The following is a 26,002-nucleotide window of genomic DNA, read 5'->3' on the forward strand; positions in this document are numbered from 1 at the left end:
AATGAAAATGAAATAACATGTTTATTTATTTGGAATAAGTATTGGAATTATCGTGCTTACTAACACATACGGAATAAAAAAATACCGAGGCCATGATCATGAAGTAGTTGACCCATACCCAGTCATTTTCTCTCATATTCCTAAATCCTCTGATCATGCCTTTTATTGGAGTGGCATATTGTAATTAACACGCCCAACACAATTTTATAACCCGGCACATCTTAGAAACAATAAACGACAACCTTGTCTATTTTTTATACAAACCACAGTCTACTTTAATCTAATATAAACTACGGGAGAAGGGTTGGGGGTGTAAATTTTTACTTGAGTGCAGAGTGGGGAGCAATTTCACTATAGCCAACTTGACTAAGCCCATGTCTACAAACGGCAACTTTGTCTTAAAAATGCAACAATAACAACGATCTGTTGTCAGTTGGCTTAACAAATAAGATAATTGTTTGTCCTTGCCGAAAACAAACCAAACTAGCCGTTTGTTTTGACAGACAAATTCTCAAGATGAACAAAGTTTTTCGCTAAAAAAACGTTTTGTTGTCTTTGGAAAACTTGATAATTTAAAAATAAATAATAACAAAAACAGAGTCCGTTGCATACATCTGCACATATCACCTCTGTAGCTCACATTTTGATGATGGTAGGCGAGAGGAAGTCATGCTTAGCACACAATGAGATAAGAATTCAATCAAATGATTGATAAACTATTTTCTTTTTTTTCTTCTTCATATATGATGTTTTTGGATACATAATGATCAAGGAGCTGCAATTCCTATTTGGAGCCTGCAACCCATCGCAGTCACTCTTAAAACTTCCTAAGTGCTGAGAAGTTTTGATACATTATTTTGCCAAGAGGCAAAACGTGTTTGATCTAAAAAAAATTAGGTTACAAAGACAAATCTGGAAGCACCAGAATGAGATAACATTCAACATTCAACAACGAAGGACCAACAGACGAACAGACAACAAAGTTAGGGTATGGAAAGTCAATGAACTTTCATGTTGGAGCTCTGGATGTCCCTCAAAGTTCCAGAATGCAGAGAGCTTCCCCAACTGATAAATAGGCAGATCCAAGTCTTAAAGAATAATCAGCGATTATTGATCTTGGAAAGTGCGAATCACCCGTTGTTTGGAGGTCAAAGTAGCCACAGACTTGAACTGTCAAGAAAAGAACTGAATCAGAATGCTGAGTATCAATGATGCACAACTAAACATTACTTTCAACATTAAAACGTGCCGTTTTAAGAATCTACACCCCTGCGGCGATATGAGTAGGCTTCACATGAATTTGTTAGGAGATGGTCCTTTTTGGTTCTATTAGTTTGATCTGAGAGCTAGCTGATCCATCTTTTGACGAACACAAAAGGATCCTCAGAAGTTCTGAAGCTACTTCAGGCAATACTTATAGTGTATGATAATAGATGATAATAGGTTTTGCTAGATGCAATAACAGAATGAAATGTACAAGTATTATTCTACCCAACATTCTGTTGGGCTTTGTGGTCAGTCAGCAAAATACCTTCTGGTGTCTGTACTTCTCACGTATCGCATTTAGCGGACAGCCCTTGGTGTTCAGTTGCAAATCTTCCAGTGCAACAACTGTAGTTTTGAGCTCTGATGTTTTGTAAGAGGTATAGCGCTCTAAAGTAGGATTCTGCAAGAATCAAACATGAACGTTATTTTTGACAATTCTCAACGAAGAGTTAAGTAAAAACCTTTATGAAGAAGGCACAGAAATGCAAACCCATGGATGGTCAGACTGATCGAGTGTCCATCTGGCAAGGAATACAGCAGAGGCGGCAATGAGGGAAGGTAGGAACTTCAGGAAACCATATTCAGCAAGAGTCAACTCTGCTAAATAATTTGCCAATAACTCCAGTTCAACACAAGGAACCTGCGTAACAAATTAATTAAAATAAAACCATTTTCGTGTATGGCAATTGAATTTTCAGAAGTAACGAATGGGGACAACACTCAATTTAGAATACCTTATAAGAAGCTTGTGCTGCATGAATGAACCTCCTGAAACACAAAAATCGGTTTATTGAACTCACTTTAAATGACATTTTCTAAGCAACATAGATAAAGCCTGGTGAGTGCATTACCTAAGAAATGTTTTTGTGGTGGGAACAGATAACTGGAAGTGCAAGAAATTTAGAACTTTACTCTCCATTTCTAATACCTGCAAGAGTTATTCAGGAACTTTATATGTCAGTATATAACTAGTGATACCACTGGAAAGGAGGAAAAATCAAGCAGGATGTTGGCATTGCCATGTGAACTACAGAACCGGATTTTGCTTTTGAATTATGGTACGAAAACAAATCAAAGTTTTATGAGTCTAATGTAGGCAAAGTTTATGGCTGAGACGACATAAAAATCAACTGCAGCACCCAGGATCATGCAGTTGAAGTCGATGGAAATAAGAGAACTCCAGGAGGCTACCAGCATGCATGGAAAAGCCAAAAGCAATCATAATTAGACATGTCATGTAGCCAAGTACATACCTCGTCTCTTGAGTAAGTATTGTCCGTGATGAAGCAAAATTCTTCCACTCGCGGTGCACATATTTCTTCATACTTCCTTTTGAGTCATAACAAAAAATACATACACGTCAAGCAATGTAATGATGAAATATGCAGGAGAATAATATTGTTATTGATTCCTTGTTCACACACATGTGCCAGTGCACACACCACACACAAATATAAAGAATTCTGTCCACGTATACCAAAGATGACTTCATGAAATAGCCTAAGTAAACATCCCTAAGGATTTATTTCATAATTAATTGACTACAAAAATTCATCACATCTCACTAGAAACCACCACCTATTCACCTAATATAGCACTTACGAGGCAATTAACGTGCAAGTGACTCCAAGCAGCTGGAGCCTTTGCTTTTCAACATAATTGTGAGAGAGAAACCGATCAATGAGATTTACTGTGAGGTAAAGTGTATCTGGAACCAGCTTATATTCTTCGGAAACCTGAAAGAGACATCAGTTAGTATGGATGCTTCCAAACAAGGGCACACCATTTCGTAGAAATACTATAGTCATTTGGTACATCCGATTACACTGACCTCTACAAGCCAATCAATCAAAATTCCTCGCATGCTTGGAGTGATATCTTGCTGCAATGTTTCCATATAAGTAGTTGACGGTCTTCGCTCCACCTGAGGAAGAATAAGTTTCCAACAAAAGTCAGAATCAATTATGTTACTGATGGACAGCAAATTAGTAGCTCACTAGTCCTTTAATTATTCTATGTTTCAAATTATATAGGAAATCTCACATTTCTCTGTCCTGTCAATACAAGTGAAGATTAAATATTGCAATAGTATTATGTTTATTAACAACGTCAGACTGTAGTAAATGGGCTCCAACACTAACCTCTATAAGGCTTATATTACTGTATATATCAGGGGCATACAAGCTGCACGCTTGAGGATCCTTTAAGTTTGAGTCAATATCCACGATGTCCAGGTCATTTGAGGATCCCGATATCTCCCAGACCATATTTTCTTCTGCATAGTCCAATGAAAAACATCATCAAGCTTTGCTAAAGTCAACATGAAAACAGAAGTCAGTAATAGAAATTATAAAGGTATCTTCTTTCTGTAACAAAGGAAATTCCATGATTGCCAAAGCGCGCATCAGCAGGTTGCATCAACTTTTCACAACCCCTTTAAAGCCAATCAAATTTTCTTGTAAACTAATAAACTGAAATTTCAACACTAAGAAAGACTCAATTTTGCAATCAGAAGGCTCGGAACAAAACTTGTCATCTTAGACCTTGCAAGCATCCCTCTTATGAAGTACAGACATAGAGAGCGGACACCCTTAAGTTAGCCAGTTTAAAAAGATAAGTCATATACTGTTGCACTCTCCTGAACAAATCTGAAACATAAAATGTACCTTTCTTTTGGGGGTTCTGAAGTTCAGCAGGTTCTGCGGAAGGCTGTATTCTAAGCATCAAATCTGCTCCTCTATGTTGTCCCAAGATATGACACATACCCTGGGGTACTGGCTCTTTTTCTCCCAACTTCACTGGCAAAGTGGCTTCTAGGGGTTCTGCCACCCTTATTTTGGATAATTCATCAGCTAACTTTGCTTTTGCGTCCTCTTGAACGATTGTACTTTCTTCCGAGACATTTGAGGCTGCCTTTACATTCTTTGCAAGACCTCTTCTGGCCTGCTTACTAGCCTGTCAGGGAGCAATACCAACAAATTCTAAGTTAGAATTACTTTAATGAACATACAGAAGCATGCTAGATCCTGCACATGCTTAAACAATGGCTTTGTGTCACAGACAAACCATATCCTCTTTTTCATTAATGGAGGTAACAATTAATTTTATTTAAAATCATGTGAGGCCTCTGGAGAAACATAGTATTCATTGACTATTCAATTTTTTTGCATATAGGGTTAGAAAGGGAAATATGCAAATCTGTACCTGAACCTGAGAGGCATCAGTGGTGCATTTCACATATGAATTTTCACAGATGACGTTTGCTACATCTTTAAGAACTGCCCTCCTTTTATGCTGCAAGCCAATGGTGGCAATTGCAGATCCTTTGTTCTCGTCTGATGCTGCTCTTTTGGAATTTGCTCGAACACCATGCTTCTGATCTTGTTTAAAGAAAGGTCTTGAGGAGGAGACTACCTCCCCGGAAGTGCCAAAGGCTTTAGCCCGTGCCCTTGTGATTCGGACGGTAGGCTCTCCAACTTTGGCAGCATTTGTATTTTCTTTATTCATCTTTGCCTACCTTGTAGAAGAGCAATGAGTGAATTCAGAAAGAATTCTTGTTCATTGAACCTGCATTTTCAAATCAGTTGATGTCAACAAGAGATACCGCGTCAGCCGACAAAAGCAAGCAGAACAAACCCAACCCGAGAAAGCATTCGGGGCCAAGTATGAAAGGATCAAAAAGACATGTTTTTTAATGATCACCAACAAAAATTTGATTTGTACATTGTCTTTTTGTGTAAGTTGATATCTCCTGTTAAACCAAATACTATTATCCATTTTACACAACAGAAGTTGGGAAGGCATCTTCGTCCCAACAATAAATCAAACCATTTTGTATTCTATTGAAAAAGAAAAATCATGGTGCTTTACTCTGTTTTCCTTTGACAAAACCCATGACAGCTTGCAATACAGGGCCTTAAATGAATATAACACAAAGGGTCCTACAGCACAAGCATAGAACAAATTTTCAGCTCTTCGTTCTTGTCGAAGTGAGAAAACCTTCGGATTTAGAAGAAAACAAGTGTTTTAATCCACCGTTGGCTGGTGTTACTTAAATTACAGGAGAAACTCACTTCAACCCAGCCCAGTTGACCAAACATTTTTCATTTTTCGTCGGTCCAGAGTGCATGAAAGACAAATGTTTTGCAGCCTTGTATTTCTCTGACACATTTTTCCCAGTAACCAAACAGAAGAAAAAACATTTAATAAGAACCCGAGACACCGTAAAATCCAACCCCAAAACCCTAATTTCTTCAAAATTTTCAACTATCACCGCACCAGATCGTCAAAACCATAACAAAACATAAAATCGCAAACACATTTGACAAAAGGCGGACCAAATTCCAAACGATAAAAATGTTAAAAAATATAAGAATTTAAAAGAACAAAAATGGGAAGAGCCAGAGCCGAGATCTATGTAGCGAACCCGTCAGGCGTAAAAGGACGTAGTTCCATTAGAATCTGGCGGTGGAAAACAGAGCGACGAAGCTCAAACAACTAGAATGCAAAAAAAAAAAAAAAAAAACTATGCACGGCTATGCGTTTGGGAGCTGAGCTTACTCTGTTGGTGGAAGCTCCGGCACCTTCTCCGGTGAAGGTTTGAAGAGCTCGGGGGAAGAAGAAGAATCAGAGGAAATATGGAGGCTAGCTTCGGACAGAGAATTGTGTAGAAGTGACAGTGAGTGTGAGAGAGAGAGAGAGAGTGTGTTGATATAAGGGAGAGAGAGGGAGAGAGAGGAGCGTGAGCGGGACGGGGTTTACAGTTTGAACTTCCAAAATTCCAAATGGAAGCCAAAAAGCAAAAAATATGTATTTTTTTTTGTTGTTTTGACTTATTTCCGCTGAGTGTTTTGTATTATTTTATTTCACTTTTTAACACATAAGGTGAGAACTGAGATTCATATTTTGATGGGTTATGAATGTTTTATTTTCTTCAAATATCTACCTTTTTATGTTATGTTCTTATACTGTGAATATATTAATTATCGATCCGGACATTAATACTATAGAGGCGAGTTTCTCACTCCGAGTGTGGTACATTTGCACTCTTTTCGTAACATCACCTAACCGGTTAAAAATTTATCCTAATATAGAGGAGTTTTATTAACCAAGACGCTTAAATGCCAATATATATGAAAAAAAAAACTTGTGTGTCGCAGGTTCATACCCATTTCTCTTTCTCTTCATCTATCAAGTTACGTGAAGAGAAATATAGCAGGTATAGGTAATTGATGTAATAAAATTTGAAGAATATGTGAGTATTTGTAGTCTTTTTCTATTAAACTTTTGTCTTTTTAAAATTGTTTTTTTTTAATCAATTTGTAATATAAATATCCGGAGTATTAAATATGATGTGAAATGGGTTGAGCTGTAACAACCCATTTGAATAAGTGTTTAGAAAATAATATGGAATTATTTGCTCATTAATATATCATTGACCCTACTACAAGCAAGGGCACGCTGACCTCTAAATTTGTGACCTAAATGAAAATTTTGAAAGGTCCCTATCACCTATGCTAGTATGCTAGTATGCTATTATGCTAGATGCCAAGATAGGGGCAAAGGCCGCCGTCCCAACTCCCCAAGTCGGACTTTTGAATGAGGCATAGGTAATGCATACTTTATTTGGGCAGTTTTAATGACACATCCATTTGTTGCGATTCAAAATTTTGATTAATTTCTCTCTCCAATGCTCGAAAATTTCCCGAGTTCAAATTCTCTATTTTCCATTTCAAATTATTAAGAATTATGCTTTTTCATGATCATCGATGACCACACGACGTGCACATACACTTAACTAGTGGAAAAATCTACGTTTATTTCTATTTATAAAATAAAAAAAGTTCAAAGTATGGTTGGTTTCGATTGAGTAAATTTTGGTGTTTTAGTGATTCAAATTTTTCTCTCCTTATCCCCCATGAGAGAGGGAATTGACAAAAAGTCAAAATGGACTTCATATGAATCTCAACATTTTGAAACAAATGATTTCAGAGTAATTTGGGTAAACTCGACTGAATTTCCAGTTGGGTTTTCTTCAACATTGACAAATCAATAATCTTTGATTGGAAATGTATTTTTAAGACTGATCCAGTTAGCCCCCCCATGTGTGGTGGTCAGGTTCAAATGGTTTCAGCAGAAATGGAAATGACTTGAGTTGTCTTCTTATAATTTATGACAAACTTGCGGTTTTTGTCCATTATTTATTTTATCTATAACGATTAAAAAAAATTAAGGAATGTTAAATATTTATGTTTTTAAAATTATAAAAGGGAGAAAATATGAGAGTAATTAGAGATATTGAAGATATTTTATTTTATTTTATTCATAATTTTTTTTGCATTTTCTTTAAAAACCAACAAATTAATTATCACTTTTGTAACCATAGAAATGTCATCCAAGGAAGCCCTTAGATTTTGGATCGAGTCACTCAATATATGGTAAATCATGAAAAAAAAATATAGAAATTTTATTTTCTAAAATCCAGTGAAACATTCCCCAAATCTAGTGAAAAATTCCCCAAATCTAATGAAAAATTTCCAAAGAAAAAAGAGAGAATAATTCTAGTCATATATGGAAATTGTTTTTTTTTGGGGGGGTAAGAATTATATATGGAAAGTTTGAAATTAACAGTCAAATATCTGGTGGAAGTTATTTATTTATGTGAAAAAAGAAAAAAAAGAAAGAATGGTTGTCCTGATTTCTGAAGCCCATTTAAAAACTTTGCAGATCCAAAAGCCGAAGTGGTCCATGGTGGCCCTCACTACGCACTCCTACGAGGTGGGCCCAATCCCTTTTGACACAGTGAAAGAAGTCCTCAGCGGGAGGCAAAGTGCGTGTGTTTGATGAGGTCCCGACGAATCTATATTGGAAAAAGACACTTGAAATAAAGTTTTAATTTCCAGACGAAAAAATATATATAAAGTTTTAATTTATTTGAAATGAATGATGAATAATCATAAAAAACATTGACTTTAATTTAAAAAGGTTGTAATTATAAGAGAGAGCTTGGGTTTAGGCAGGCTCTTCCAAAAAGTGTAAATAAAAGATGCCCAAATTCTGCTCCGCTCCTCCCTTATCACCTTTTCTACAGTGAGAACAACTTCACATAAGCTTCTCTCCATATCGCTTGACTTAAGGCTTATGAAGATGGGAATGAAAAGCAACCATGGTAAAATTATGACTTTAATTCCTGATATAGGGGGAATTGAATTCCTGAGGGGTAGGTGGAATTAGGCAAGGATGAACCGGAATGACCTTTTTTTTATACCCAAATTGTCCTCGTATATTTTGTGACACACACCAAAATACAACATTATATGCCCTTCGGCAAAAAAAGGGGAGAGACGAATAACACTTGAATCGAACTTCGCAACAATGCTTACGTGTCATCTAAATAAGCCTCGATACAATCTGATACGACAAATGTGGATCATAATTCATAATCTGGTCTCTTACTTTTTCCACTGGGGGATCCTCTGAACCACAACCTGCAACCCACAATCAGAACAATATTTGAATAACATAAGTAATTAAATCCATTCTGAATGTCTGGGTTTAAAAAGCATAGGATTTTTCCTTCTTGTTTTGAAGTCAAATCAAGATAAAAAATATTTTTGAAAATAGTTTACACGTACGAATAAAAAATAAAAGGAGAGTGGTGAGAGGTACCTTCCCAGAATTTTCCTTATTTCCGACTATAGTCTGACAAGCAAGTCTCCAAGATTCGGGTTTCTGTATGTTGTTTTACCCAATGTAAAAATAGAAATTTACTAACAAAAAGTGAAAAGAAAACCCACATTTACAGGAAAAAAAAAAAAGGAGATTGGTTTATCAAGAGAGTGTAGTGTTTTTCATGGGGAGAGAGAGAGAGAGAGAGCTTGCCTTCTTCAAATACTTGAGTTCAGTATTTGTTCTTTCATTCAAAAGGTCCTTCCCATCAATAATCTGCACCCAGAAAAAAAACCAAGGAAATTAGCTGAAGCCTTCCATCTTCCACAAGTTTTTTTCAACTCAAGAAACTAGCGAAGACACGATATAATATGAATGTTGAGAATATTCATACCTCTACTATACAAGTCCCACAGCTTCCTCCACCTCCACAGTTCATCAGTTTCCCCTACAATTATAATTGCAACACCTTTTTCAATCACTTGTATTTCACATATTTGCTTATTATTCTGAAGTTCTATGTAATTATGCTAGACCCTAGCCCCATAAGGTGTGTCATGTACGTGTAGTTCGGTTCACACGTTGCATACAGGGAAGGGAATCGAACTCGAGTGCAAGAGGAAAGACACACTGACTTAATCAACTGGTCTAACCCACACCTTCTATTATAACAATGTGATTTATTGGTTTATTTTAATTTTGGGTTTGAATGTGCATTGATCCAATAGGGCCCGTAGTTATTGGGCTGTGATACCCAATTACAATTTACAGAGACGGCGCACGTTAGAAACTGTGGCAGGAAATAACTAAATTACGCGGGACGCAATGTGAGGTAGTTAGTTAGCATTGAAGAGTGAGAGAGCACTCACATACGTGGCGTAGAGCTCGATCTTGTTATCCGACATGACATCCCTCAGCAACTTCTCTCCACTGATCGCCTTCGCGCTCTCCACCGGATACGACCCGTCGTTCCCGGGCTTCGGCTAACCCAACCACCAAAACCAATCACAAAACTTCAGACAAATATCTAGTAATTACATAATTTCATACTAAAATAAATAAATAAAACGGCATACCCCTATGAATTCGAGCTCGATTTCGGGCTTTCCGGGCTGAGCTGGAGACATTTCTGCCGCAATACCGGCGAAAGAGAACGAAACGGACTTCCTTCTGGGGAGATTTTGGTAATCTCGGGTCCTGGCGCCGGAGAGTTGCTCTGGCCGGAACGACACGGCGTTTGTGAATTGCATGCAAGCCATGTTGGATTTGGTGTGTGCTTCTCTCACTCACACACTCTCCTCCATTTCGTTTCGTTTTAAATAGGCAAAAATAGTAAAAACGAAGTTGAGGTAGGGGTATAGTGGTAATTTTAAGTTTACTGAAACTAACAAGTTTTGAGCTCAGTGACAGTGAGTCTCTCAGTCTCGGAGCTCACTAGTTGTTATGCCCTCTCACAAAACCCGCCATTTTCTGTCTTTGGCGCTCCTCCTCTTCAAACCAAACCCTAACCCTAACCTTCGTGCTCTCTCCTTGCGATTCTTCTCCAACCAGTCATGGCTTTCCGTACGAGGCAACCCCATCATCAAGTGGCCCTCGCCGCCCGACGCACCCTGCTCTCTTCCGCACCCGAACCCCGCCCCAAACCCTAACCATAACCCTAATAGCTCCGGCCCCAATTTTTCACAAAATGACTTCTCTACCATCGCTAACCTTCTCGCCGACCCTAGCATTTCCCCCGGTTCATCGCTCCAGAGCGCATTGGACCGGACTGGAATCGAGCCGGGTCCGTGTCTGTTACAGGCTGTGTTCGACCACTTCGATTCGTCTCCCAAATTGCTTCACACGCTGTTTCTTTGGGCAGAAAAGCGGCCGGGGTTTCGAACCTCTGTGACGCTCTTCGGCTCCATGATCAATGTGCTTGCTAAGTCGAGGGAGTTCGAGTCGGCTTGGTCTCTGATTCTTAATCGGATCGGTAGAGATGAGGAGCCTGGTTTGGTTTCTGTAGATACGTTTGTGATCATGATCAGACGGTATTCCCGCGCAGGTATATTGCTATGTGATTGTAATAATGTACTTAATTGAATATACAATTTTAATTTTTAGTTTAATTATTGAGTTTTCAAGTTAAATTGGGCATCTTGGATTTTTTATACATGTGGTGTAGGCCTAGTTTATGGTTCTCAAATTGATTGAATTTGATAAATGGTTAGTTAGAGTTGCGAGTTTACACGTTGGTAATCTCTGCATAACTTTGGCCCTGCACAATTTGAAGAAAAGTTCTGAGCTTGCATGTACTACTTAGTTGGGGTTGCCTAAAGTTGCTTGTATTCTGAAATTATATTTGGGTTTTATGGATTAGGTGGCTTGCATATGCATTTGTGTTAGACCTGTTTTTGGTATTGATTCACTACTTTTAAATCCATCATCCTTTCCGGTGGTGGTACAATTTATGCAGGTATGTCCCAATCTGCAATCAGGACTTTTGAATTTGCAAGTAATTCAGACTCGTTTCTCAATTCAGAGTCAGAAATGAGTTTGTTTGAAGTTTTGTTGGATTCCCTTTGTAAGGAAGGCCTTGTTAGGGTGGCTTCAGAGTACTTTGATATGAAAAGAAAGTTGCATCCAGATTGGATTCCATCAGTTCGGGTTTATAATATACTGTTGAATGGATGGTTTCGATCAAGGAAGCTGAAACAGGCAGAGCGGCTTTGGGCGGAGATGAAGAGGGATAATGTGAAACCTAGTGTTGTAACATATGGTACACTGGTTGAAGGATATTGTCGGATGCGTCGTGCTGAAATTGCAATTGAATTGGTGAGTGAGATGAGGAGTGAAGGAATTGAGCCCAATGCAATTGTGTATAATCCAATAATTGATGCGTTGGGGGAAGCTGGGAAGTTCAAGGAGGCATTGGGGATGATGGAGCGCTTTCTGGTCCTCGAATCAGGCCCTACTATTTCAACATACAATTCGCTGGTAAAGGGCTATTGCAAGGCCGGAGATCTTGTAGGGGCTAGTAAGATCCTTAAGATGATGATAAGTAGGGGTTGTGTCCCTACTCCAACAACCTATAACTATTTCTTTAGGTACTTTTCAAAGTTCGGGAAAATTGAGGAGGGAATGAACCTTTATACCAAAATGATTGAATCTGGGTATACCCCAGATCGGCTTACTTTCCATCTTTTGTTGAAGATGTTGTGTGACGAGGGGAGATTGGATTTGGCAGTTCAAGTTAGCAAGGAAATGAGATCTAGGGGATCGGATATGGATTTAGCGACAAGCACCATGCTGATTCATTTGCTTTGCAATATGCATAAATTCAAAGAGGCTTTTGCAGAGTTTGAGGACATGATACGGAGGGGTTTAGTTCCTCAGTATCTTACTTTTCAGAGAATGAATGACGAGTTAAGGAAACAAGGAATGACTGAGATGGCGCATAAGCTGTGCAACATGATGTCTTCCGTTCCTCATTCAACAAATTTGCCAAACACATATGTCAGAGAAAGAGATGCATCTCATGCAAGGAGAAAATCTATAATCCAGAAGGCTGAAGCAATGTCTGATCTGTTGAAAACTTGTTCAGATCCAAGAGAACTTGCCAAGTATAGAAGTTCGCCTGAGAATGTTGTATCAAGAGCGAACCAGTTGGTAGAGGATATTAAGAGAAAAGCTAACATCCAATGACATATATTTTTGCAAAGCTAACATCCAATGATATATATTTTTGCTTTTCTTGGGTAACAGGCATTAAGTTTTGGATTCAGTTGGCATTCTCTGAAAGGAAGGTAAACAGGAGTTTACTGCAGGATACAGAGGAAGTTTGCCAGCAGAAGAAATAAAGACTCTTTAAATTCATGTGCATTTTGGTAAAAGTTCGATATTTATATGGGACAACTACTTTTGGAGGGCTACCTTTATATGGATTCAGACTACTTGTAACGTTAGAAACTTTTTGCAATGTTGTAGCTGTGCAGCATTCTGAATCCTGATGGACGTCTATTATGCAGTCAAGTGGTTTGAATGCAGGTTCATCACACGTACAAACTGCGTTGTGGTGGTACAAGTAAAGAGAGAGTATGAAAGAGACTATGAGACATAACTGGATGTGCGTCTGGACTTTGGAGTCTGGGGGCCCTCAAGGATGGTGAAGTCTGTGTCCTTTGTAAATAGACGGCAGTCGACCATTGAAACAGGAACGCGCATGGTATGTACGTTAGTTTCCAACTATTGACCTTTTAATCAAGAGCACATGAAGCTTCCTGATTTAAAAAAACAATCCGTTAATTTGATTTGACGCATTCAAGTCAAATTGGTTTAGTTTCTTATGCTGCTGACCCTTGATCAAGAAATATGTTATTGTTGACACGCTGTTAAATATATTATTTTCAACTTGCAGTGTTTTAACTTAGAGGAATGCTATTCACAATCGCTCAAAAGCGATTGTCTCATGACTTGCTAGACACGTGGATACACAACCGCTTGCTGCATTCTCCTTCCTTTTTTTAATTATTGTTTCTCTTTCTTCTCTCGATTTTGCCTCTCTCTCCTTTTTTTAATTATGTTTTCTCTTTATTCTCTCGGTTGCCTCTTCCTTTCTCTTTTTTAATTCTTTTTTCTCTTTCTTCTCTTCTTCTCTCCGTCCGTCCGTCTCTCTGTCTCTCTATTTTTTTTTTTGGGTAAAAGGAGGAGCAAAAGCCCAGCAACAGAGAGACTACAAAGGAAGAAGGCGAGGTCTGGAGGTGCCAATGGCATCAGCAGCCAGAGTTTCAATAAGAGACGTTGGAGGCAGATCAAAAATTTGAATGCCAGGAGCCAAATCAGCACACATTGCAGCCAAGGCATCCGCAGCAGTATTCATCTCGCGATAGAAATGATGGACAACACAGTTCCAATCACCATGAATCTTTAGTTTGCAATAATTGATGACATTAGAGAGAGGATGGTTGGCTCCAGTCGGGTTGTTAATTAAGTCCACAGCAACAATGGAGTCACACTCAATCTCCACAAGCCGAATCCCAGCATCCCAAGCTAAAGAGAGCCCCTAGAAAATGCCCCATAATTCTGCCTCAAGGATAGAACCCACTCCCAATTTTCCAGTAAATCCCTTGAGCCAAGCACCATCAGCATCTCTTAATAAACCACCAGCACCAATCTCTCTCTCTATTTCATCTGGGTAGCTCTAGTTTTTAGTTTTCTTATTGATTCATTACTGGTTTGGGGGAAATATTTGCTTTTTATTTTTCGTGATCCCTCTCTTGTGCTCTTGTTCATAAAGTGGGTATCTTTGGTTTTGGTTAATTTCGTGATTTGAATTGTCATGTCTTTGGGTGTTTGAAACCTGTGACCTGTGAAATAAGGAGGAGGAGAGGAGAGAGAGAGCGATGGAAAATGAAAATAGAGATGGAGACAGACTGAGAGAAGAAGAAGAATAAAAGAGAGAGAGAGGCGGAGAGAAGAAGAAGAGAAGAAAGAATTAAAAAAGAGAAAGAGAGAGGTAACCAAGAGAAGAAAGAGAAAACGTAATTAAAAAAAGAGAGAGAGGCAAAATCGAGAGAAGAAAGAGAAACAATAATTTAAAAAAAGGAATGGAAATGCAGCAAGCGTTTGTGTATCCACGTGTCTAGCAAGTCATGAGACAATCGCTTTTGAGTGATTGTGAATAGCATTCCTCATCGCTTTTGAGCGATTGTGAATAGCATTCCTCTTTAACTTAACTCGAAGCATTGGGACACATGACATATAACATTATGATATTACTTCTTCTGAGGTCTATTTTTTGGTTGTCTTTGAATCAGGCTCACTGGATGCCCTGTCTTTGCATGTGGACTTGTGCATTTGGAATATGTCGAAGGTCCTCAAATACACACAATTACATAATAACATGGGTTGAAGAGAAGTCTTCGCATATTTTTTTGTTCGCAAGTGCATAAGATGCAAAAGAGAAAGAACCATCAAAACGAGCTACCAGCCGTTCTATTTTTGTGTGGCAGTGTTGTATTACTAGCAGCTTTTTTATAAAATATTTTTTTCCTTGGTCAAAGGTTTTTTAAGCATTTAAGTTTTGGTCTTTAGAGGGATGGAGGACAATGGACATGTTAGAGATATAGTCCAATCCCCATGGAAGTTTCCGTCAAGTTGGAATGGGCTTCACAGTATTTTTGCACTTATGTTCGATTGTGCTAGTCAATCATGCATGATGAGACTTGTATGGACAATTGGATATATGTGATGCCTGAGGGCCAATTGACAGACAAAAGCCTGAATGAGATTACATTTGGATTGTCAAGGGATTTGGGCAAATCCCAAGATTTATCCTTGTCGAGTAAAATAAAACGAGAAGGTAGTCGCAGAGTAGCTATTCTTAATCACTTGAGATACAAACAACTATTTTAGGTCCTGTTTGGTTTATGGGAAAGGAGGCTTGGGAATGAGAAATCAATTGCTTTATCATATTTGGTAGTCCATACAGAGGAAATGACTGCTTGACACATGAGAAGGTAGGGGGGAAAGTGAACCTCTCCTCTCAACTTGAGTTTTGTTTTCCCTCTTCATGGGAAAGTTTTGAAAAATGAGTCAACATTAAATGCATATTTTTTATGACCATTTTGTCTCTATTAACAATTTAGAATTACAATATATCATAAAATGCATTTTTATTTTATTTGATTTAATATGGGTATAATTAGAAAATTATACAAATTTCATTTTCCATTCATACTCAAAACAAATATGGTAAATAAAATAAAGTGATATTTCTCGGTTACTTTCCCGGCATTACCAAATGTGGAAAAGGTATCTTCCATTTCTCATCTTTTGAGAAATGATATGAGAAGTAATTTATCCTCAAATACGTTCCGTCAATCAAACAGGATCTTAGAGTGTCGATAACAACTCTCTTGAAGATGTCATTCCCTCCCACTAGCAAAAGAAATTACATATGTCAATGTAGAAGCACAGTTGTATTTCTGTGCATAGCTTGTGAAAATCTCTGTCTAGCATGGAAGGCAAGGAGATTTGGGGGAATCTTTGTGTCAACTCACCACCACTGCATCCAAGACAAGTAAAGTCGAAAAAAGAGGAATTATTACTCACAGAAGTCTTACTGGGAAGAGTGGAAACAACACTTTTCGCTATCCTAGTTAATAACGCATCCCAGTCAATAACGTAATAACATGTAGAATAATTTTTTCACGTGTCATCGTATTATTAGTTGAATAGCAAAACAGTGTTATCTTCGTTATATGTAAAAAAAAAAAATTGCTTACTGGGCACAACAACTAGCCAGCCACTTTCCACAAAGAACTCAGAGAGAGAGAGAGAGTTTAATAATAAAAAACAGCGTTTATTTATTATAATTATGGTTAATTTCAATTCAATGATGAATGTTTGAGTGAGAGAGAGTTGAGTTGGGCAAACGAGGTTGGGTTGGGTTGGGGGTGGAGGTCTTCGCACGATGCCCCAAGTCGGAAAACGACGGCATCGGGCTTTGGTGGTGGTTTGCAGTCAACAAAAGTACTTGAGAAGTTAAGAAGTTGAGAGAGAGAGAGAGAGAGAATCTGTGCCTCAATATTCTTCCCCCACTCGTCGGTTTTTAGCTTCCACACATCAATTCCCACTCTTCACTCATTTTTCTCTTTTTATAATAATAATAATAATAAGTAATAATCGAAATCGAAATTAAAATCAAGTATATTGTAGGCAACAAGGTGAGCACATAAACATTACACTTCATAGTAGTAATGCCACATTGCATAACTTTTTTTTTTTCCATTGAAATCTCTTGTCCATAACATGACTTATATGGAGTGCTTTTATCATATGATTTTCACTTTTATGCTTGATATATGCACAAGATGGATGTGAACGATATATACATGACGAACCCATTTTTATGGATGCAAAGGTTTTGTATGAAAAGTAAGAACAAAAAAATATACAAGGTTAGAACCAAAGAGATTCTAAATACATTCTAATTCTTGATATGCCTTAGATTATCACAAGGAAAACTGATAAGTCTAAATTCCTTATTGGTACAATTTTGAATGGTAAATACTAAGTTCGTGAGTAACTAGATTCAAATTATCATATAAAAAGTCTCACTCTATATCCTATCAATTGCATCGGACTCAAATTAGATTCGAATCAAAATTCAACCATGGACAATTATAACTGATTTGATACTTATTCTTTTAGATATGTATAACATGCATCTAGGTCTCAAATTTATAAAACATGAACAAAAAGATAGGCTTGTTTTTAAGATTATTTGTTTAATAAAGAAAGAAGATATCCGATAACATAATTATGAAGAAAAAAAAACACACAAAGGGATTTTTTATTAAGAAAAATAGCAAGGAAAAAGGATTTTTTTATGAAAAAGCAGTCACTGGCAGTGAGCCACGTTAGTGCATACACACAAAGGCACAAAACCCTCGTCGTACGCTATCTTTCTCCCCATTGCTTCTTTCTTTTGCTCTCCCAATGCAAAAACAACAAAAATAATTGCCAGAAAAAAACACACAAACACACACACCTCCCAACCCAAACATATATTCTCACACAACCAAACAACCAAACAACCCAACCCCCACACACAGACACAGCATTTTTAAGCAAGCAGAGAGAAGAGAGAGAGAGGAAAAACTCAGAAATGCCCAAGCACAAGTCACAAACACTTGCCCAAGAACCTTTTTCTTTTTAATGCTCTCTCTCTCTCTCCCTCCCTCGGTCTCTGCTCATAAAGACCCCTGATTCTCTCTTTTTCTTTTTCATTTTCTTTTCTCTTTTCTGAAAATCGTGCTCTCTTTTTATGCTCTTTACACAAACACAATCACACTCTGTCTCCAGCTAGCAAATAAGCTTTGCAGAGTGGTATGGCTATGGGGATGAAATGGCTGTACTGATAATGGCTCAGCAAGGCGTGCCCAACAATGCCACTACTAACAACAGTAGCCAGCAGCAGAAACAGAAGCAAGAAGAGCAGCTATTGAAGCCCATCTTTCATGACTTTCTGGGCATGAAGCCTGGTGATTCCCCTGTCGTTTTGGCCCCCAAAGCCTCTGATTGTAGGCTCTCTGAGGTCTCACCCTCAGCTTCTGCTTCACTTGGGGCTTCTTCGGGTGGTGGCCGTGGGCCCATCTCTACCACCTCTGATCTGGGTTCTGGTCAGTCACTCCCCATTTTGTTAAAAAACTGTTTCTTTTTCCCCCCTGTGATTTTATTTTTGTTCATATATGTAAAAGAAAAAAACCCAGACCTTATCTCATTTTGTTTTCCTTAAATATAGTTGCTTTTATATGTTTATTTAATCAGCTAAAAAAGTTTTTACCTTTACTAATTTTTATTTTTTGGAGGAGGGGAGGGAGGGGGCTCTTTTGTTTCGGATGGCTTTGATATATTCATGGGGGGTTTGGAACTTTCTCATGTGAATGAGTGAGTGAGTAATGAGTGAACATGCAAAATAAGAAAGATGGGGGTTGGTTTCTAACATGGATTAGTTAGTGAAGTCAGTAAGGAGTTTGGTTGCTGTTGTGGGTTTTTCTTTTCCCCCTATGCTTTTGATTTGTTAAGTCTTCTTTTTAAGGATAGGTTGAATCAAAGGCAAGCTGTTCACTTACTTTTCCTCTTCCCTATTGGGCTCTCTTTATCTTTTGTAAGCATGTTGCCGGAGCATTTGGAATTAGGTTTGCGAAAAATGATGCTTAAATGTTTTTATCCATGTATTGTCATTTTGCAATGTGGTGGGTTTTTGTTTTTGTTTTTTATGTTACCAATTGGGCAATGGAGAAAGTTGAGAGTGCTAGTAAAAAATTTATCATTACAAATAAAGTGAGACTTAATTAAGTGTAAGCACCTCATTCTGATGAACATTTTTTTTTTCATAACATGTTTTTGTTATATTGTTAGCCTTTTTTGTCCGTGTATGAACATTTACTACCAATCTTGAAGCTTATCTGTTACGATTGTATTACTGAAATTTCGACACCTGAAGTGCTTATCCCTTCTGATTTAGGATTCTGTATATTTACATTTGAGTTTGGTTCATTGTCTTGTGCCATTAAATTTTGTAGAAAGACAAGCTGGAAATCATCTTGAGGGTGTTCCATTCTATGGCCCGAGGAGTGATATTTCTGGGCCTGAGATAAGTAACAGGTTACTAGGAAGTAAGAGGAGTAATTCAGACTCCACTTTTAAGGGCTCATCCAGAGATGGGCTCCCTCATACCGGTCCTGACTCCCTCGAGAGCTCACATTTGATGAAGGTATGAGATTGACATCTTGCAATATTCTTATTCTATTCTTGCAAATGGGAAAAAGCCCCGTCTATGGTTTCTTCATCTGATGCCTTTTAGTTATCCTGAAATTCAGATGCTTCGAAATGGACCAGGGGGAGAGCGACCTAGAAGGTCCAACGACGATGAAGCAGTCTTTGCTACACAGCCGCTGAGGCCAACTTCTGCCTCACACATTTTTCAGCCTCCACTTGGTGGTAGAGTTGATACCAATATTTCCAAATGGGACAGATCCACTCCCATGAATCTGGGTGCTGCAGTACAGTACCCTCCACGAGGAGGTCATTTCGTACCCTTTGTGCATCAATTACCTTCAAACAGATTTAGGGATGCCAATGCCAGTCCAGCTAATATCTCTCAATCAGCTGCTGATGAGGGATCTAGAACTGGAATCAAAGGCCCGGGAATTTTGAGTTCCATTAATGCCAGCAGTAGTGCTCCTGAAAGAAACTCTTCTGGGGTGCTGCCTAGTGGCAGCAGGCAGAAATCTGGGACTAATATTTTAGAGCCAGAACCTTCTACTCCAAGGTAAACCTAATTATACAATGTAGAGGACATTCTCCTCTGTTGCATTTGTTTGCTTTCATTGAAGTAAAAGGACATTTGATGCCACATCTTTTTTCTGTTGTCATGGCAGTCGACATGGATTTACGTCTGCTGGTCGGCAGATGACCATATTCTATGGCGGTCAAGCTCACGTCTTTGATGATGTCCATCCAAACAAGGTATGCTTTCTTACTGTTTGATTCTAGTAGAGACAGCTCCCTTGGTTAATGAGTTTATATGCATTGACAGAAAATATAAGTGAAGATTATCTGTAAAGAATATATACCATTGATATCAACATTGTCTAACTCATTTAATCGTTGCATAATGATAAACAAACTTGGTACTGTCTGTAGAATTTGCCTTGTAAGTTGTTTTCTAGCCATTACACTTTCTTGATATTATCGTAAGCTTAACTTTTTTTAGGTGTCCATATTTAGTTGTTAGTAAATAAAAGAGCGGATTTTAGTTTATCTAGGATTCCTAGGTAGGAGAAGCAAGGCACTGTTTGAAGATTTTTGGGAGTTGATTGTTCACCTTTTTTAAGGAACATTCCAGATTTTATTTTATTTTTAAAAATTATTTTTAATTCTGAAAAAAAAAAGATGGGGAAGTTGCTTTCTCTGTCAGTTAGTTGTGAGGGGAAGAGAAACGTTCTTTTGATTTTTATCAGCATTTAGTGTATTAATAAAGTAATAAAATTAGTTAATTATTATAACACATTATGTATAATAACTAGAAAGATGGGGAAGTTGCTTTCTCTGTCAGTTAGTTGCGAGGGAATGACAAGTTAATAACTAGAAGTCCCTAAAATTGGCGTGAAGAGGATTTTCAAGGCTATAAAAGACAACAATTTATCTGCTCTTTGGCTCTGAGCCGGTGGTGTTATGAGTATTTCTTTCGCATTGGTGCTTGTTTCTGCTGCTGTTGTTGTTGTTGTTGTCAGTTTTGCTACTTCTATAATTCTTGGGTGTTGGTTGGATTAATGGTCCTTATATTGAGTGATGTGGAAAGTCAAACAATCGTTGCATATATCATTGTTGGCAATACAAGTGTGACATGGTTTTAAATTCCCTGTTATTATGTTAGACACGTAACACTTGCTGGTTAAGTTATGTACACTTAATTATTAAGTTGAAGAAAATTATGAGGTAGGTAGGTTGGTGTAACAAAGAATTAGTATATCATAGTGAATCTCCTATAAAAATTCATGTTTGGTGCGAGGAACTTCATTTGTACATCATTTTCATTTTGTGCGGGGAGGTTCTTTAGTTTCTGTATATACTCATTCTGGTGGTGAGCAGCTGGTATTTTTCACTTGAAATATGCAGCAGTGGTTTTCTTGTACAGATCAATTATGAAGTCCTATTGGCTTCCATTTTACATTGTGAGGTGTTAGTGTTTCCCCTTTAATTGTCTTTTGTGGGGATCCATACGTGAGATATTAAGAAATATTAAGAAAAGGGAGGGATTGTTCCAAGTTGGTCTGACTGAAGACTCATAGGCTTTATTGGGGATGTTCCACATTGGTTTGACTGAAGATTCATAGGCTTAAGCCTTCTGAAGTCTAGCAGTGTTCAACTCACGTTATATAGTCTCTCATCTACTCATGTATGCCACATCAAGCCATGGGTGATGTAGTCTCTCTAGACCTTGTTATCCTACTAGAACTATCGTCTACTAATCCTTAAAGAGGAAAATAGTATGGACTTAAATTTGTTCTTGTAGAGGTAAATTGAGAATCATGAATGTTTCTTTGTGGTTGATGTTTGGAGAAAAGGACTTAACACATTGCACCCCCTCTTAGTTTTCCACTTTTCTTCACCAATCTTGTCTATCAGCAACATAGTATGAATTCAAACATGCTTTCCCTCTCCCGGCTGTTAACTACATATACATGACATTTTTGTGACCACTGTACTTTTTCAGGCTGACGTTATAATGGCCTTAGCTGGATCAAATGGAGGATCTTGGTCGACAACATACTCACTAAAACCTACTGCGAGGCCGGGCAGTGAAAATCACGTGCCTAGTGGAGAGGTTGAAGCTGGTACTGCAAGTAACATAGCATTGTTGCGAGAATACCGTGGTAGGTTATGCATTCCTGGAAATTCTAGTCAAGCAGTGGGTTTTGCTGATCGAGTATTGACACCAGCAGGTGATCTTCTAACTTAATCTTCTGGTGTGTATTGTGATAGTTTTCATTATATCTAGGGATGTTTACACATGGAGATCGGTGAGAACAATTCCCCACATCCCAGGTTTAAGGATAGGTATTCATGACATTAGGTATTCATGACATGACCCACAAACATGATAGTCGAATTTGGTTCAGATAAATTAATCGAAGTAAATGTGTTATTTGATAATCAAAATTTTCACTGATTTTGTATTGTGTGATTATTGGTATTGTTATTTACTGCTGGATACTTGGTTGTAGGTGGCCATCAAGGCAGCAATTTAGCCAAAGATACGAGAAACACAATTCAAGCAGCAGAACCCAGTTCTAAAGAGAAAAATGATCCTTGATGTTAGAGAGTTTTCATGTTTTGAATCTAGGATACAGTAAACCTTTCACCCTTGTAGTTTGATTGGTATTTCAATTTGGTCTCAACTTTTCCAATTGAACAACATTAATCCTAAAATTTTGAATTTGTGTTGAAGCCTTCGGTTGAGTGACACCCAGCTACCCACACCACCAATGCCGGTGATAACAGAGCTTCTCCCCTCGACCAAGAACTTGACTTCCTTGTCCCTGTGACATGGTTAAATTAATTGCTGCAAGTGAAGCCTGCGAATTTCCCTCCATTAAAATGCAGAGATTGAAAGTGATTTTGATTGGCAAAGAGCAAGTAATCTAAAAATTCTAAACCCAAACTAAGTCAACTTGGTTTCATGCAATGCAGGAAACAAAATCTACCAAAACATCATTTTCAGATTTTAGCTCGATTGTAATGACTAAAGGCAGAGGTAAGCTTGGGAATGCTTAAGCACATGCACATGCAGTCTCTTAAGATTTTGAGGGCCCTGCGAAACTTAAATTGAGACTCTCACATAATCTAATCCGAAAATAGTAAAAATAATAATTTTCCATAACTTAATGTCATAAAATAATTTTTTAATATAACTAAAATTCATCATCAACAATGGCACAAATTTTGAGTGATCTTTATGAATTTAGGAATTAGGATATTCATGTTTTGGTGTTGAAATTCTTGAATTTGAAATAAAAACAAAAAATTTCGAAGGATTGAACAAAAGAGCCAAAGAGAGATTGATGAATAAAAATGATTTAACTTTTTTATCCTTTTGGTGTTGATTGGAGGAGAAAGCGTGAGGGTGTACATATATATTGATGGTGAAGAGAAATGCGCTTGAAACCAAACCAACCAAACACATGCTTGTGTCAATGTGCTGCGTGCTGGAATATATAAAATATTTATAATATTAACTATATAAGATATAAGAGCATCCACAATGGGGGGGTGTATTTTCGGGGGTGTAAAGCCACTTTTACATCTCCATTACACCTCCGGGGGGTGTAAATACGCTTTTTGCTCCAATGGGGGATGCATTTTCGGGGTTGTAAAGCCACTTTTCTCCATTTTTCCTCTCCTTTTTGCAGCCGGGTCCCACTTGCAAGAGATATAAAAAAGGATGTACAATTGCATCTAAATATACATCTCCAAGGTGGTGATGTAATTATACATTCATATACACCCCCCAATTGCGGGTGATTCCGATCACAACGGGTGTATATTTAACATACACCTCCTTATACACCCCCCACTGTGGATGCTCTAAAGTTAAACATTTTCGGGGCCTTCAAAAATTAGGGGGCCCTATACAGCGGTAGCGCCACTTGCTCTACCCAAGTCCGCCCCTCCGTTTTAAGCATAAAGAATCAATTTTAGTGCTTAAGTTAAAAGATCTCAAGAAGCACTTTCAAATGAAAAGCAATTGGTATTTTTCAATGAGATCTTCTATGCACTGCCAAAAAAAACAAAAGCAAACCTTAACAGGTGCTAAACCTGAACCTCTTCATTTTTGGTGATTACTAATTAGGTTCAAACTTCAATTTTGAATTGGTCCTTTTTTATTTTTCCATGATATTCTGATTGGGTCCTCAATGGTTAGCCTAAGGGGCCTTTCTGACCCAAATATTGGCTGCATCTCCTTCTTAGCTAACTGGGTTACCTACAACTCACAGCTTAGAAGAGGCCCACGCTGCATCGTGATCCTTGCAGCTGGAAAGCAAGTCTTTTTTTGTTGGGTAACTATTACGATTTTTTATTTTAGTTTTGTGAAAGTTAGGAAGGGGGGGTGTTGTTTTCCACTAGGCTGGGGGGTGTTGTTTTCCACTAGGCTATATTCAGTTGGCTTTTGGTGCGGACAACTTTTTACAATATCCGGTGAAGATAATCAATGACGTATTTAGGAATTTTCTTTTTTGGGGGCAATAAAACAATACTGCAAAGCCACTAATAATGAAGATCAATCGACTCTTAAATGTAAGGAAAAAACACACAATCATATAAACATATTCATACATAAATTAGTAACACAACACATTCTACCTAGTTTCTCTATTGACGGCACAAATAGAAAAATGAAAAGAGTGAATCTAAAGAACAAGAAGAATAACATAAGTAATGGAGTAGAGTAGGTTGCCCCCCTCGCCTCCCGCCTCAATCTAGAGTGAGGGGAAGTGCTTTTACTGGATCCTTATTAATGGATCCGCCGATGATGATAATAAAGAACTTTTTGTCAATAATGCATTTTCATATTTGCAAGTTTCATAGTAATTGCATTTCCGCATGGGAGTGCAAAAAAGTCATATTGGACTCTTAAAAGTACAATTTCTCCATTATATTATTATACATCCGCATTCTGTATTATCCATTGTGATGGGTCGAGGGATCTGCCGTCCATATGTACTAACAAAATTCAAATGAATCGGCTGGCAGCAACACAATGAGATTGGACTTTGTAATTAAGGGAAAGAAAAGGGACGTTGAAAAAAGTGGATACATAGAAAATGTCCATCAATTAATGATTTAATCCCTTGAAATCGAACTTGATTATATAAAGTAATCTCTCTGCTAATCATTTGCCGCTTGACTTGAGGTATGAATAATTTGATTTCTTTTGTGAAGTTGGAATTAATAGGACCGATTTGGCCATTTGCATAGCTCCAAAGGATGGTCAGCAATGGGCCACCCACGACTGCACGTCTTGTTGACTCATGACATAAAAATTTTAGAATTAACGTAAGTGTCAATCATCTTCCTCCTCAAGGGTCACGAGGCAGGCAGATTTCTCCAGTCGGTCATTAAACACACAACATGTAGCACACAACTTCCATGCTCCTACTAACTACGCTACTACCTGGTATTAATTACATCTTAATTTGTTTCAATACGACAAGTATAGACGAAATGACTGACTCCGTGATTGAGGCTTCTTTTCTTTTTTGAGAAATTATAGGATTGCATTCATAATTCAGTCAAAAAAGTCATTATATCTCAATTGATGCTTCGCTATTGAAAAAAACTAAGGACTCGTTTGAGAGTGATTCTTGATAAGTTAGAATTACTTCTAGAAAGAACCACCTCTCATATGCTTCTTCATATAATCACTTTAAGTGATTTTAAGTGATTCTAAGCATAAGTACCTCTTAGAGCTATTCCATATGTGCGCTAGGGCCAGGGCAAGAGGGGAGCCCAAGCCAAAAAGCGCGTTCCAGCGGGCTGAAGCCGCCAGGGCAGTTGCTGGGGCCCACGAAACCAGGCCAACCCTCAGGCAAAATAAGCCGGTGCTCTAGCTTGGGTTTGCTGACGTCAGCAATGACGTTAGCAACAACAAAAAAGGAAAAAATCTTTAAAAACTAGAAGAATTTTTAGAATTTTTAAAAAATAAATACTTAGTCATATTCTTCACTTCCCACACCAAAACTCTATACAAATTCATCTCCTCATATCTCATGTGAATAGTTGTTGTCATGGCAATGGGTGGAAACACCACAACCTTTTGCAAATGCTGCCACTATTCACATGAATAGTAATGTCCCTTGCCTTGCCCTTGCTCTTTGCCATGGCAAATGGGTGGAAGTGGTCTTATGTACTTCTCTATAAAATCACTTAAAATCACTTGAAGCGATTCTCTATAGAAGTGTTTTTTTGCCTATTCAAAATTACTCCCAAATAAACTCTAAGACTTGCTGATTTTTAA

General features: G+C 37.9%; 4 protein-coding genes across 8 annotated transcripts; 2 read left to right on the forward strand and 2 right to left on the reverse strand.

The window, feature by feature from the left end:
• Positions 1–689: 689 nt before the first annotated feature.
• On the reverse strand, positions 690–6,039 carry LOC110766288 (cyclin-A2-1-like). The gene is made up of 12 exons (XM_021969586.2): positions 5,827–6,039; positions 4,471–4,833; positions 3,933–4,221; positions 3,408–3,541; positions 3,098–3,190; positions 2,869–3,002; positions 2,520–2,595; positions 2,118–2,194; positions 2,001–2,034; positions 1,757–1,906; positions 1,532–1,666; positions 690–1,170 (listed from the first exon to the last, which is right to left on the reverse strand). Exons 2-12 carry the CDS (start codon positions 4,771–4,773, stop codon positions 1,108–1,110), a joined length of 1,488 nt encoding a protein of 495 aa, XP_021825278.1. The 5' UTR covers positions 4,774–4,833; positions 5,827–6,039; the 3' UTR covers positions 690–1,107.
• Positions 6,040–8,508: 2,469 nt separating this feature from the next.
• On the reverse strand, positions 8,509–10,220 carry LOC110766287 (2Fe-2S ferredoxin-like superfamily protein). Its single transcript, XM_021969585.2, has 6 exons — positions 10,011–10,220; positions 9,804–9,917; positions 9,329–9,382; positions 9,148–9,210; positions 8,935–8,997; positions 8,509–8,753 (listed from the first exon to the last, which is right to left on the reverse strand). The coding sequence occupies exons 1-6, from the start codon at positions 10,191–10,193 to the stop codon at positions 8,718–8,720; spliced, it is 513 nt and encodes a 170-aa protein (XP_021825277.1). The 5' UTR covers positions 10,194–10,220; the 3' UTR covers positions 8,509–8,717.
• LOC110766286 (Pentatricopeptide repeat (PPR) superfamily protein) lies at positions 10,207–15,190 on the forward strand. Of its 5 annotated transcripts, XR_015832867.1 has the most exons (4): positions 10,207–10,978; positions 11,390–12,800; positions 12,901–13,138; positions 13,331–14,232. XR_015832867.1 is itself a non-coding variant. In XM_088246858.1 (2 exons), the coding sequence occupies exons 1-2, from the start codon at positions 10,378–10,380 to the stop codon at positions 12,616–12,618; spliced, it is 1,830 nt and encodes a 609-aa protein (XP_088102984.1). In that variant the 5' UTR covers positions 10,207–10,377; the 3' UTR covers positions 12,619–13,283. The 5 variants fall into 5 exon arrangements, 1 of the variants encoding a protein (XP_088102984.1); XR_015832865.1 differs by lacking the exon at positions 13,331–14,232 and adding an exon at positions 14,730–15,190 and having other exon boundaries at positions 11,390–13,138; XR_015832864.1 differs by having other exon boundaries at positions 11,390–13,138.
• Positions 15,191–17,570: 2,380 nt separating this feature from the next.
• TIFY8 (TIFY domain protein 8) lies at positions 17,571–22,434 on the forward strand. The gene is made up of 6 exons (XM_021969612.2): positions 17,571–18,098; positions 19,005–19,195; positions 19,302–19,753; positions 19,863–19,950; positions 21,701–21,929; positions 22,212–22,434. The coding sequence occupies exons 1-6, from the start codon at positions 17,825–17,827 to the stop codon at positions 22,298–22,300; spliced, it is 1,323 nt and encodes a 440-aa protein (XP_021825304.1). The 5' UTR covers positions 17,571–17,824; the 3' UTR covers positions 22,301–22,434.
• The last annotated feature ends 3,568 nt before the right edge of the window (positions 22,435–26,002 follow it).

Source organism: Prunus avium, chromosome 1, assembly GCF_965620075.1.
Source record: "Prunus avium chromosome 1, drPruAviu1.hap1.1, whole genome shotgun sequence".
NCBI lineage: Eukaryota > Viridiplantae > Streptophyta > Magnoliopsida > Rosales > Rosaceae > Prunus > Prunus avium.